The sequence below is a fragment of the Triturus cristatus genome, chromosome 11, assembly GCF_964204655.1.
Source record: "Triturus cristatus chromosome 11, aTriCri1.1, whole genome shotgun sequence".
NCBI classification, from domain to species: domain Eukaryota; kingdom Metazoa; phylum Chordata; class Amphibia; order Caudata; family Salamandridae; genus Triturus; species Triturus cristatus.
Genome location: NC_140594.1, coordinates 1,050,736,868 through 1,050,752,060, shown reverse-complemented (window position 1 = coordinate 1,050,752,060; position 15,193 = coordinate 1,050,736,868). Strand labels below are relative to the sequence as shown.

General features: G+C 42.4%; 1 protein-coding gene across 5 annotated transcripts in view; it reads right to left on the bottom strand.

Annotated features, from left to right (window-relative positions):
• MCF2L2 (MCF.2 cell line derived transforming sequence-like 2) overlaps window positions 1-15,193 on the bottom strand; it is a 2,345,299-nt gene that overhangs the window by 2,213,348 nt on the left and 116,758 nt on the right. For 3 of the 5 annotated variants that reach the window (XM_085635347.1, XM_085635349.1, XM_085635352.1), the window contains exon 1: window positions 2,492-2,676. The exons of the other annotated variants lie outside the window; for them this stretch is intronic. In XM_085635347.1, coding sequence (XP_085491473.1) covers window positions 2,492-2,633 — 142 coding nt within the window. In that variant the 5' untranslated portion in view covers window positions 2,634-2,676. Of the gene's footprint in view, window positions 1-2,491; window positions 2,677-15,193 lie in introns of those variants that run through there. 5 annotated transcript variants of the gene reach the window in all.

Here is a 15,193-nt window from a genome sequence, read left to right as displayed (position 1 = left end):
TCGAAAGAGTCTTTCTTCTAATGACACCTGTAGAGGAATTGTTGTATAGTGTCCCCAGGAATTCTTTCGTTTTTCTGTAAAGTGTGTGGTGATGTGGGCCCTGGGCCACATGCTGCTAATGATAACACAAACACATTGTAGTGGTGTACTGGAACTGGCCTCGAGCATGTGCACCCGGGCCCTTTTATTTGCAGTCCCGTCACCCGTGACGCCTGTGATGGATGGGTGCAGGGTGCATGTGTGTCCAGCCCTCGAGGGAGTGGCTGGAAATACAAGTGCCTGCTGAGACACAAGAACGTGTCCAGAAGGAACTACAAAGTGAACCAACGGGTCCTGAAATTATGGTGAATAAGGATTGCTATTTGTCGAGGATTCATGTATGGGATAAAGCTTTGAATGTTACAAAATCTTTGATAATTAAGTGTACTTTTCAGATGTAAAATAGTTCCTCATGCTTTGCAATTCAACCACTTCCTAGAAGGCAGAGTGATGCACCAAAAAGAAAACAGTACGAGTGAGAGGCGGCTGCAGGTGGTTGGCACCGGCACTCATTTTGGGCGACTGGGAGGACTTATTTATAATTCAGACTTTGACCCAAAGTAGAAAAGGGGGAAAGAAAGATAGGACAACAGTGAGGAAGCAGAGATGAAAAAGAACCCGCAAGAGCGAGATAAAGAGATAGGAAGTGTACATTGGTAGAAGAAAATGCATGATATGGATTCTTGAAGAGGCAATCTTGGTATTCGGCAACCTTAGTATACCAGAACACCACCACTGGGTGCCTAGTAAAACCTTTGACCCCTGACCTTTGCATGTGATAGCACAAGAGTCAAAAACAGCCAAGAACTTGAAACTCCATGTTCTGTTCTAGGTCCTTGTTGGATGCTCTCAAACCACACATTACATCTGCATTTAACTAAATGCTGTGAAAACAGTTGAAAACCAAATATTTCCACCTCGCTTTCAACTAAACTTCATGTTGAAAAAGAGGCCCAAGTGTCCCAAGCGTAGGGCAAGGTTCCAACCTCACCGGATCAGACTCTAGCATCCTTGATGTTTGCACAAAGTGAATTTCCTGGGAAATCTTTCAGCACCCTGAAGCAATTGAAAGATGACACACAGCGCTTTACAATATTTTCAAAAAAACAAATAAATAACTGCATTATAAACTTCGGTGGAACAAAGCAAAATAGCAATTCTGGGTGGTGCCGTTCAAATTCATTAAGGTTGTAACAGACCACCTTGTTGTTTTTCGTCGGCATGAGAAGGATGAAATCTAAGCCAACTTGCTATATATGATTCAAACGAGCGAGAAGTACACAGTTCCCTGCAGCAGAAGCATTTATCCACTGTTCCATCTTTGTCTGTAAGATAGCTCAGTGGACAAATGCACCTGTTGTATCCTATAACCACGCATGCCTAAACCACGCGATCTGAACCACGACAGCATCTTTACCACGATTGCCTTGGCTACGCATGCCTTTACAACTAATTTTGTTGTAAAGGCATGATTGCTAACGGGATATGCGAGGTAAAGTGCACACCCCAGCCCCTGACCCTGAGCCGTAACCCCCGATACACCCAGCCCTGCAATCCACCCCGCCCCAGCCCTTAAAACTACCCCAGATCTTCATTGAGAAGCCCTAACACTCAGGACCTGTCTGAAAAACTACCGACCACAGCCCCCACCCTGAGCTCCAAAACTGACCCCCAGTCCTGAAAACTGCCCCTTCCCCTCCCATCACCCTGAGACCTAAAACACTCCCCCCTGCAAAAAAACTACCCTGACCCCAGCCCCCTTCTTTGAGCCCTAAAATTGATCCTCACTCCTGAAAATTGCCCCTCCCCCACCCTGAGCCCTAAAATCCATCCCCAGCCCGTGAAACTATCCTGACCCCCTGCTCAAAGCCCTAAAACCCTGCCCCCTTTAAAAAACTAGGGAAGGAGAAATAATAGTTAAGGGTTGCAGGTCGAAGCAATGCTGCATTTGATTGCATAATATACCTTAATTATTATAGCATGACATCTGTAAAAACTGATGCAAGGTGTGTAGGTGTAGTGGAAGAGAAAGCGGTACATTTTGGTGTCGGGGTGGCATTGCAATTGATTTAATATTTCCGTATTTGGGTATTCATTGTTATGGGTTTTTCGCTATTGTCAAAAACCTGTCATTTTGAATTCATTTTGCAATCCTTATATTTCTGCATTACAGCATTCTTTACTTACTCACATTTCTTAAGAACTCACATGATATATGTATAATGGTCATTTTGGTCTGATAAGTTCAGTTTTTCTTTTTAATTAAAAAAAGACCCCAGATAAATTATAAAACATATTTGTGAAAATGGACGATTCCACTTGACTCTACTACTTTCTAGTCACTTTGAAAACAAAGAACACATTCAGAGAAAGGACTTAAAAAATCTTTTAAATATTCCATCCACTTCACAAAGTTGCGGTGAAATACTGATAGACCTTGAAATATACATACATTTGCCAGCAGTACGCTCCAGATGGATGGACCATCCTAGAAAGCGATGGTAAGACATCATTTCCGCTTCAGTGATGTGCACCAATGGAAACGGCCGGTTCTTGAGCAACTGCAGGCCGCATCGCGAGCACCAGCCAGCCATTGTGAACGACCCTAGTTGTGGCCAGTTCACACAGATGCCTCTTCCAAACCTCCAGACTGACTGACTTATCCCTCTTAGAATCACTCAAAGTTATTTTCAAACACTGTGCAGAGAATCCCGCGCTGCAATTGGATAAAGGCTAATAGGCTTATGTCCGCGTGCCGGGTTTCTGCGCAGGCGCTCACTCCAAGGCTTTCATAAAGATTCACACAGCTCCCCCTGTCACTACCAGTGACCGAAGTGGGCGGGATAAAAGGGTCACGGCACGTACGTGCTTTTTATTAATTTAATGAAAACAGTACCCCTACTTTTTGCGAAAAGACAACCTTCCCAGGATGGTTAATTCCAAGAGTTGAAATGCTTCAGCAGAAGTGTAAGGCAGGGAGTCTTCAGTGCTGTGAAACCGAGGGAGGGGCAGGCAGCTAAGCAAGCCTTCCTGCCAGGGTGTCTGCTTCCCTCTAAGAAATGTAAATGTGCGCAACTGGTCAATCTGCAAATGTAAAGGGTGCTTGGATGCCGTAATTGGCTTTAAATGATGAAATCACTTGAAGCTTCCTGATGACACGCATTTGTCATTTTTGAGTGGTATTGAAATGGAGTTAGCAGCTGAACTGTGAATTGTGTGCTTTTCAAGGACAGTTACAAAAAAAATTGCACTACGTACAATCTGGATATTACTGAATTCTATATTTTAGAAAACAACTTTTTTATCTTAAAACTTTTTGCTCATTTTTTAGCAGCTTATCTTATATGTGTACAATGCAAGTTTAAAATAACGACTTACATATTCACAATGCTTTTTTTCACCGACTGGTAACTCATAGCACTATAAAGTCCCTGATCAAGAATCAATATTTTGGGCAAAAATCTCCGTATTAAAGAGCATGCCTCAATATGAATCATGTGCTATAACAGGACATATACGTTACAGAAGAACTATACATTCAATATCACAAGCAATAACATAAGGTATGTCAGTGTGCAGTAAATTATTTCAACACATTACAATACAAGGAGACCTTTAAGTTTTCTTTTTTCTTCAATCTTAATGTGGAATCATATATGATATTAACATATGTATTATAACTTCTCGAATGAGAAGATGTTTTTAATCTTGTGAGAATTGTAATGTCTCTCTCTTCTGCACAGATGTTATTGGTTATATCCTCAATGTAATTTGTTGAAATAATGTACTGCACATTGACATATTGAGGCATGCTCTTTAATAAGAGATTTGTGCCCAAAATATTGATTCTTGATCAGGGACTACCCCGTCCCTTTTCTTAGTATTAGAGTAACTCCCTTCTTTTTTGCTATTTGCTAACTCATAGCACTAAACATACACCAATCACTAGTCATCTCTGCACCAACCAGGATTCAATTCTTAGGCTCTCTGGTTACACACACAGACCTCTGCACTGCATTAACTAATACTGGTTTAATAATGTACAATAATGCATTTCCCATTGATTTGCTTAACTTGCATTTAGTTTCCATTTAAGTTGTGCCTTGTTTAGTATGTAGTTACCTGAAGGTGACTGACCAAAAAAAGTTACAGAATCATTTTTTTTGTTAGCCACGCCTTTGACCCCACCCCATGCTCACTCACCACGCCCCCTATGCGTGCAGCATTATAGTCCTGTACTTTTTTTTTTAATGCACTGTAACAGCGGACAACAACAATATGAATAATCAAGCTCTGGGAGAAATAATGTTTCTATTGTATACATACTTGACAAAGGAGACGAACAACAGTTTATTACAGGAGTATCATAAATGGGACCCTGCAATCCTTTTGTAAAAGCCCTTGTCTAATTTCCTTCTTACAGGCGACTTGTGATGTCCATAGCTGCTCAACTGTAATAAGTTATTATAGTTGAGTTCTGATGTCCCAACGCCTGCTGCCAAAGTCAGCAGCCAAGGTGAAAGGCAGGTCACAGAGCATAAAAAGGAAACTGGCTTTTCCTTCTTTTGATATCTTTTTCTAAAAATAAAAAGTGATCAGCAGGAAGGATATGTTTAAGTCAACATGTTTATTTTTCCATGATATAGGTCACTGCAGCAAAGAGGATCCCTGAATTGTTCTACACAATCGGCGCCTCAGCACTTTTTAATCTAAGCTACATTAGACTGATTCTAAAATCTTTTTTTGCAATAATTACTATCTGCTTCTTGATGTGTTTAATTTCGCAGTACAGATGCTACTTTAATTCTTCTTGTCTGAATTCGACATGAAATTGCAAGACACCAGGGATTTCATCAGTTTGTGGGAAGGGTCCCTGTATGACTTTGTATTATAAGGAATAAATACTTTCTGCCATACATTAAGATAACATTGCAAGTCCCTATATAAGTTTCTTCTAGGGGATTTCTCCTGTGGCCTATTCAACTGTTGGATTCTTGCTAATAACAAATGTAGTTATCCTCATCTGTTTATCAATAATATTTTCAAGCTTACAATGAAGTGGTGTAGCTATTCAATCATGGCCGACAACGGCGCAGAGAGCCTTGATAAGCCCTGTCCTGTCCTTCGCAAAATGAAATGTGGGCCACACACAATTCAACAGTCGAATAGGCCACAGGAGAGATCACCTAGGAGAAACTCAATGCTACCAATCATCTTGATGCTACACACATACACATTGGAAGTCCCATTCATAGTATCCCAACATCTCATTTTCTCATATATGCTTTCTCAATACATCTCAATCTTGGGGTGGCAGTGAGGAGTCTCTTCGATGAAAGATTGCATGGCTTTAACTAGGAAAAGCAAGAAGGTAGGTTCCCGAAAACAGCTGCAGGAAAAAGGCATGCGATCCCTTAAAATGATTATTTTCCTGCCACCATTAACCATACTACTGAAATGGCCAGGACATGGAAAAAGTAGTCCCTTATTTTGAAAGGAGCCACACCTAGATTGACCATATCTCCAGTATAGTTTATTGCTCTTCTGGGAGAAACATACCAACATTATTGTGGCACACTTCGCTGAGGGCTCCTAATACAAGCACAAGTGCGATCACATTCTTTTCTGCAGCAATTGTGCTGGAAAGTTCTTCCATCAGTGTACAATGCTGTGTTTGCCATTCCAGTTTTACTAACCTGGTTTATATATAGCTAGGGAATCTGTTTTTGGTTTAAACCTATACAAATTGAAACAACCCCACTAAAAGAGAAACAGCCATTATTAGAGTAAACATATAAACACCGATAAACATCTGCACAACCACAAGCTAAAAGGGCATTCAAACAAAGGAAAGTGGGCCATTTTGTTGTTTATGAATGTCACTAAAATTGTGTTTCTTTTTCTTTTTGTTTCAGTTTTATGTGCTTGAATTAAATTACAGGGTTTAGTAGCATGTATTAAGGATGGGTGAATTAAATTATAGACTGTAGAGAATCTGGGAATATATCAATCATATTTGATATTTGGGCAGTGTTTAATTCTTTCACTGATTGGTGAAATGGCTGTCTCAGAAGAATCTTGGCCAATATGTATATCACACTAATCCACAGACAGAGAATGGGTAAATATCTTTGATATATCATCGCCTTTTCTAACAAGTCAGAATTGATAGCAGACCGCAGGCCAAACACCTCAGGCTTAAAACTTTCAATGCAGAGTGTAGTTGCATGTACCTGGGAAAAGAATGCGGTCACAAATCACATGGGACAGAGGTGAAAACATGACACAAGGCTTTCCACTCCCAAAATAACTTGTACCTGCAAGGTGCCCCATTGCTATGTCTGATAACTTCAGCTAATCCTGGCTATAGTTAGAATGTTAACAACAACATTTCAGGTCTAGGAATACAATGCGATGTCTGTGAAAACGTCAAGACTGACTTAAAGTGAGACATCTGCCAAGGAGCCACTTGGCAGCCATGAATGTCCACACAACAGCAGCACCACCTTCAAGATGTCACGGAAAGGGTGCAGTAAAGCAGTGACAAGGTGCTTCAAGCATCAAGTTTCAGGTGCCTTGGAATGCAGGTCTACTAATTAATCGGGTGTAATTCAAACTTTTAAAGGCTCCACGAGCTACTATACTATTGACAGGGCTGGCCACTCCTATATTCAGTAAGGAGTAGTTGAATGACCCTCAAATGTGCCCAGGGGTTTGTTTATAAACAAATTGAATATAGCACTCTTACTTTTTTCCATCCATTAATAATCCTGTGAACCAGGCAGAGTCCTAACAGAGTGAGTGTGAGAGGTAATGAGATGTGTATGTATGTATGTATGTATGTGAGTTCTTATATAGCGCTCGACTTACCCTTGGGCATCTCGGCGCTTGCATTGGGAACCCGTCCTGGTTTTTCCCTGTGAGATAACCCGTACTGGGCATCCCCAAGGTGAAAGCCAGGCATCCCGCCGCGGGGGGGGCCGTTGTGGAGATTAAGCAAGCTTGTTGCCCAGAGCTGCATAGTGTGAACTCATGCTTAGAGTGGGCACCGAAGCGAGAATTATCGAGTCCGTGGACAATTGGGCTCTAGACCCTGCCGCGTCGGGAATCGAACCCTGGTCCCGGGTCTGACCTCTGCTTCAGGGTATGCCTCCTCTAACCAGTGGGAGATGGGAGTGTGAGTGAGTGTGCAATCCACAGACTTTCTATGCTTAAAGCAGTCTAACAGAGGTCCACTGAGCACACTGCCAATTGGAAGACACTACATAACCAGCATTACTTCTTTACATTATATACATGCTTTATAACAATCACTGCAAAAACAACATGTTTTGTAAACACTTGGAAAAAACAGTTGTCTATTTTCCAGATGAGGCAGCTGAATAAGCACTGATAAGCACAGATTTCCAAAGGGGTGGAAAATACAGAGAAAACACCACTGACATTCACACAGAATAAACACTGAAAACAGCTCTGTCTGTCTATATCCCTGCCGACCTATTGCTGCATTCTTCAGCAGACATAGAGATGAGCGCTATGCACGCATTCTCTGCTGATATGCTGCCTCCACAAAGGGGCAGCCAAGTACTCTTCAGTGGAAAGTGTGCTGGCATGTTATGTCATGCTGCAGGCATACTCCCATATCTATCCCTCATATGGTGTGCTTTCTCTTCCTTTGCCTCATCTGCCACTCTGTCTCATCTCATCTCTCAACATCACCCTTTCCTCTGCCCCTCAACATCCTCTCTCTTCCTCCCCCTCCTCTCCCACTCACTCTCCTATCAAAACACTGGCATTAACAACCCACATACACTCACTCCCACATACACTCACTTACCAACATACAGGTAGCAATACTTGCACTACTACTGCATATAGTGTGTGTGTGTGTGCGCGCGTGCGTGTTTGTGTGTGTGTGTGTGTTACTGAGCATGAGCAGCATGAACTGCTGTTACCCGTGCTTTAATTGTACTGCTGATTGCGGAAACAACAGCAAGTTTATCAGCAATTCTGATTGGGTATCAACATCCAACCAGAATGGGTGTCTTTTGTTAGACCCTTCTTTTTGGCTGATGGCAGCCAACTGACAACAACAATGGCCAACCCATGTCTCCACGGACTGTTACACATTTTGTGGAGGCGCTGGCCTCCTGCACGCGAATAATTTTCCTGTGTTTGTGAAATCATTCTGCCTTGTTTTAAGCCTGACTGCAAATCCAATTTAGTATTTTAGGTCTGATCCATTTTACTGATAAATTAGGAAGAAGCATTGGCAAAGCCAACAGGTCTGCCTTTAATGTGTTAATGCATCCGGCATTAGTGCTAGACCAAGACAAAGAGGAGGGAGCAAGCAGGAGCGAAAAAAGAGGCAATCGTTGTAAAGTAGCCCCTCATGCAGTTCAATTCAAGCTCTGGATTGGACGCTGAAGACTACACCCAAAAGAACAACAGCATTAGTGACAGATGAATACTCCACTGAGCTGAGCCAAGAGATAGTTCACTAAGTCTTAAACGATTGCTGGGACAGGCTGTTTGGAGAAAGCCAATGGTTGAAAGGGGCGGACCCAACGCCCATTCTTTGTATATGATGAGCAATAGGTAGGGTGACCGGGCGGCCCGGATTTGCCCGGACAGTCCCGGTTTTCAGCCAGCTGTCCCGGCAGATTTCAGGAAATTAAGCTCATGTCCTGGTTTTTACAGCGGGTCGAATGAAAATGGTATGGGGTATCTTTTTATGTTTTGCAAAGCAGGGATAGTTATCAGCTGTTATAAGAAAGCAATTTAATTAACAGGCTTTAAAATCAGCATTTTATGTATATACTTACTTCCTTTTCTGTGAAATTCTCTGATAAGGAGCAGTGTCATTCTGTGCGCTGGCTTGAAATAAAATTGTAGTCCTTCTATTTTTGGGAAATGTCCCGGTTTTTGGCTTTAAAATTCTGGTCACCCTAGCAATGGGTCTGTTAGACAACTGTGTTGATAAAAACTCTTGACCTATGAAGGGGGATTTTGCCTACTTCACATTTTCACAAAATAACTTGCCCATTTCTGTTTAAACCCTGGCAGGGCCGATTCAGCCATCCATCCTCCTGAGGTCAGTGCACTGAATGTCATACAATTGAGCAATAGCAACCCCGAGTACTTACAGGTCTAACAAACATCAGAAGTACAGGACAAATCACTGTATGAACAAGCAATCATCAAGGCTTCAAATTGTTTTAAATTATTTATCAGTCACATTCTGGAATATTGATATAGTCCTGAATATAAAAACATTTCTCCTTAGCCTTCCCCGGAGGTTGTGAAAAATGGCTGTCATTATGCATGTGCAGAAAAATATCACCTTCCCATCCTAATTCAGTCTGTAATCCCCTGCCATGCCTTCAGCTTTTGAAAAATGAAACACAGGCTTTATTTGTGCACTGGGACTCTTAGGGCTTGAAGAGGCAGCAGAGCGAATTGCAGCTTTTTGCTCTTCAAAGGGGGTCTTATTACCCAGGCAGGGAAGCAGCCTTCTCGAGGCCATAATAAGGAATAATTACCTGTGTGTGGCGGTGGGACTGCAGCCTGGAGGGAAGAGGCAGCGCCTTTTGAGCCCAAATGCCTGGTGCTGGGTTAGCACAGCACAAACCTTCGCACAGAGAGCTTTGTTAGAGCACAATACATGCATCAGCTATGAAATATTCAGTAGATTTCTCTTTATACAAAGCTCCAGGTGAAACATTTGAGAGTGTTTTTTAATAAATGTCAAACGTTGTGCTCCCTGCATTAAAGAAACAGTGGAGACTTAGGGTGGGTTTGGGCCACCTGTTTGCGGCTTCTTATTCTGGCTGTAGGATGGGCTTTAGATGACAGTAAAGTTGTAATATATCTGCTGGTACATTATATGCAACACACTATTCTGGGCAGTGCTTAATTTGTAAACAATTAAGTGCCAGGGCCCTTCTCGGAAGGTCACTGCAGCTTGCACGACCCATACCCTGCCAGGGCTGCCGAGGACAGTACCAACATAACACCAACAACATCGCACTCCTACAAGTGTGACAATTCAGACTATTTCAGGCCACGCAAAGCTATAATAATGGCATGAGAGGCTGGTATTATTAATTTTCAATGAATATTGACTTAATAAACATGGTTGTTGTGCACATTCTAAAATAAAAAGGACAGCACCACCATGTGGTGGACTGTCACTAGAGCCGGTTCTGACAATTAAGTGCGGGTCCCGAGCACCGGAAACCACTAGCACAAATAAAGCACTGACTCTCGGCTTAAAGATAAAAGCACCCACATTTTGGAAAGCCTGTAGCTGGTGTCCCTCAACTTCAAAATATCATTGACTGCAATAATCTTCTGTAAGGCTCACTCACTACCGGTAGCGTGTGTGATGGGTGGGAGTCTCATGGCTGCTACAGGTGCCTTGTTTGCTGAGCAGCAGGCACACTGAGGGGCCGATTCACAAAGGGCCTCCGCACCGTGGCTAACGCCCCTCAATCATGGTGGTGGGCTTACACTCGTCGCGGGACCTCATGAATGAGTAGCTGCACTGCTGAGGTCGCGTCACGAATGAGGGGCCTCTGACACGAGTGCGAAAGCCCTTCGTGAATCGGCCCTGATCTATGTATCTCCTCCTAGAATACAGGATGAGAGCTGGTCTCAAAAAGAAGCGGAGTCGCTCACTCAGGCAGGGGCGGCTCCTCCGCAATGGCGAAGGAGCATTGCCCCACTGCCTGGCTGCCTGTTCTAGCATTGTTTTATTTTTCATTTGCTGGCTCTCAGCCAGCTTGTGCTGGGAGGGGTGGGGCATGGGAGCAGGAGGGCTGCGTGCACTCCCTAAATGCATATATGTGTTTGGCCGGCTGTCTCATGCCGATCAAAACACACATGCGTACTAAGGTTCCTCCAGCCCGGCTGCTTGAACAGGTGGGCTGGAGAAACCCCCACAGACTCCCTGGCCTCAGCGGAGCATCTTTTTAGCCCGCTCAGGCAAATCACTGCTCTGTTGTCCTTGGAGAGCAGCGCAGGGATTGGATAGGAGTCTGTCCCAGGGGCTGCCAGGCCCGGTAAGAGCAGAGGACGCGCGACACGGGAGGCAGCTGCCGGTTTCAGGTTAGTTTTTTTCCATTTTTGTTTAATTCTAACACTCCCTGTGTGCTCTCCCCCTTCAGCGTTCCCTCCACCCGCCTCACCACCCTTTGTTTGTGGCGGCCACCACTGAACTCAGGTGTTACTCATTGAGCAGGCCAATGGGTCCCTTACCCTGTCATGCCAGGCATGGGAGGCAGGGCCCTGATTCATCCCTGAAGGGAGGGACCCTGTTAGGCAAGGGCATTCAATCTGACTGCAGGGACCAGATCAAAGGGACTGAACAGGTTGGTGGCGGGCACTGCCCCTTTGCAAGCTGCTGGCAGGCAGCTTCCATGAGACATTCAGCTTCACAGTGCAGGCCCAGGAACCCTTACATTTTTGTACTCCAGTATATTACCTCAAATACTCGCCCACGGTTTGATGAATCAGCAACAGTGTTACACTTCAATTTTGTGAGGCCATGTGTCCACGATATAAGACACGCCACAACAATATCAAATGTGGTTAATTTAATAAGTGCCCGCTTGATAATTGAGTTCTAGATCAGGAATATATGCGAACTATTTATTACATTATTTAAAAAGTACGGTACAAAGATAATGAATGCAAAAATCATAAAATCAATGCCATAAATGCTCTTAAAATAGGGCATTACAGAATAATCTGCAAATCAGAAAAACACTAAGTCCCAATAAGCAGCAAAATCACTAGAGACACGGATGGCATTCCTAGTAGCTTCGTAAAGTGTTCTGGTGCAACCCCAAACTCAGGGGTTTAAGCAGGAAATCTGATAGAACAGAATAGAACGTGCAGATTCATCAAGGGATTAACAAAAGAAATATATTTTCAGCAAATCAAATCACAGTTTTAGGAAATGTCATATTGCCTTATCAGCTAAGCACTATCCCACCTTATGAATAATGATTTTGCCCAGTCTGTGAGAATGTCATCCGGAGATGGCAGAACAGAATAGTTACATGAACCACAGAAAACTATTGTGAATGATTAGGGTACAGTGAGCTGGCAGACAATCCTTGAAAGATGCAACATGGTTGTGACCACACTGGAAGGTTTTCATCGAGAACAGCAAATCAACGGCAATGGAAATTAACAAACATGACTCTGCTTGACTGTATGCTGCAAAAATAATGAACAGTAAAATGTGCAGAGGAGACATGCATCTAGGACAAAATGGCATTTAGGCCCACATTGAGGCCTAGTTGACAAGAGCCAGACAAATACACTTCTATATGCCATAACAAAATTGTTTCAGATCAATAGCACCAGGACAGTGTGCACATATAATTACAATAATAAATCCTTATTCTGTACGTTATTAATAATGCACAAAAACATATAATGCACAAAACCTCTAACAACAGATTCCGTCTTTCTCAGGCACAGAGGCCGATAAGACACGGAGTAGTTGCTGGACACATGTCTCCTTGGCGAGGAACAAGTGGGCAACAGATATTGAGTCACCACTCAATGCTTCCATTTTGTGGGTGAATTAGTGGGCACTCCAAGTATCACACAACCTTAACGGGGATCCTACTCAGAGACATTGACCCGCAACCATTGCCACATGCACCATCCAGTTAGGGATCATTGGCACTGCCTGGCACTGTTTTTGGACCCAAGAGGGACATGAGGAGGATCCATCCCTGCACCAGCTTGCAGAGGAGTTGTTTCTCAATACTTACATCTTCTGAAGAAGATTTATCAACACCTGTGTTGGTGCCCCTGTCTAGGATGGAGTTCAGGTAGAGTTGTTCTCTTACTAGTGCACACGAGGGCCTGTATTACTGTATATGTTTGCAACAAATGTGTGTTTGTTCTTGGCTTTCCTGACAGTCACTGTTGAATTTATTCCACTCTCTGCCCTCTTATCACGGTGTGGTGTGGGAGGGGGTTGCGAAGGGGATGGTAACTTGAATAACCTCTTTTGTGTTCTTTGGAAGATGTACAATACAGATTTTCTGGGCCTGAAAACAAAATGGAACCATTTAGAACTACAATGAACAAGTCATATTCGTATGGTGTACTCTAGGCACAAATTAGGAAGCGTGCCAACTCTTGTAGGTGCTAGCAGTGTTCAAACTCACACACAGTGAATACCATTTGAAGGGGTTTGAAAAACAAGTGTACACTTATGTGGGATCATCAGATGGAGTGTAGACTCCTGCACAGTATGGAAGTTCCTCTGAAGGTGGTGGGCAATGCATTGTGTGATTCAGGTGCAGGTTTCTGACCTTGATGTCTCAGTGGCACTTCCCATGGTGGACCATGTGGAGTTCTATGGGGTCCTGTCCAGGATGTCCACCAATTAAGGGATTTCTGGCTCAGTTGCTCAGATCTTTAAACCAGATAATCATGTTTCTTCCGGAGCCAAACTACATCTTTTCTTCCTCCCTTTCTCTCTCACTCCCCACCAATTCCCTGCCCCCTCGCCACCTAGCCCTTCGTTTATTTTCATGATACTGGCAAATACAAATGAGGCTGAAACAAATCCTTAAAAGAAATAAAAGGGAAAAGCCAGCACTATCCAAAGCTGCTCTTACATCTGACTGCTAATGCCCTCTTAGTCCATTAAGTGGAATGAGAAAAGACACGATTATGCTTTAAGAGGAACATCTTCCAGCCTTTCTCCAGGAACTATTAGCTAAAATCCATATTAAGTATTATAATGACTGATGCTTAAGGGTCATGTTTTAAACGTATATATAATTCATGTAATAATCTCACCTAATATAAAATGTTATTTTTTCACAATATTGTTTTTTGAGCAAATGCTTCTCTCTCCTCATATTAAGTATTTACATGACTGCTGCTTAAGTGTCACGTTTTAAATGTATATATAATCCATGTAATAATCGCACCTAATGTAAAAGGTTATTTTTTCACAATATTTTTTATTGAACAAATGCTCCTCTCTTTAATCAAATACAGATTTAAATACTCTCTAAAACTGCTTGCATATTCAAGACTAGTTTCCATTTTCCAAGTATGCATATTAATGTCGTTTTTTCCTGTTCAACTATATGTTAGTTAGTATACATAAGTAATACAATACTCTCAAATATACAATATGAGGTTATTGAAAGCCATCTCAGATTTGAACAACCTGAAAAAAGTACTCAGTCAGTCAACTTTTGCCTTTAAATGCTAATGGGACTATATGATGACTTTCAATATCCTGATTAGATATAGGGTTGTCTGATACAATTTCGAGGACAAAGATATTATGTTTGACAAAATATTGTGGCAGAAATATCAAGGACAAAAATATCGAAAAGGTGAGAGCACATAGGTAAGTATTTACTATTCTTAACTCCACATTTACGCACCTCGAAGATATCTTTATAGTAAAGGTACATATACGTGGAGTTAAATATAGTAAAACTTTGTTTACGCATAGAAATTTACCTTCCCGATTTTCTTACCATGATATTTTGGTCACAGGATATTTTACCTTTGATGTCACCTATGTATAGTTGGTGTACTTCACTCCAAATGCATAAAATCCTCATCCCACCTGCCAATAATTGTTATGACATTTTACCAGCAGTGGCCCGTGCACGTTAGAGCAATGGGGCGGTGAGGCCGGATTTCGACAGACGATGACGGAAAATGAATTTTTTATTTAAATTTCCCTCATGGTCATCTGTCGAAATCCCCACCAACCCGGCCCCACCGCTCTTACCTGCATGGGCTGCTGCTGCATTTTACACACATCCCAAAGGATAGCAATTTAGCATTCATCTCCCCCCTGCCAGGCAGATCATTATTTCGTAAGGTTTTTTCGCCACATAAGATAGAATGGATATACACGATTATTTAAGAACATCAGAAATATATGTGATATCCTCAACGCAGTCCCAATATTAACTCTACCTGGTCAAGAGCGCCCAAGGCATTTGTCCCAAAATCGAAGAACGTGGTCACTAGGAGGTGAAATATGCTTTTACAAAGGATCATTTATAGTTGGAAATAAGTATGTCTTTGTATTTTTTTCCTAAGCAAATTTGAAAACACACATTTTATGTGGCACATCCATACTATTAAA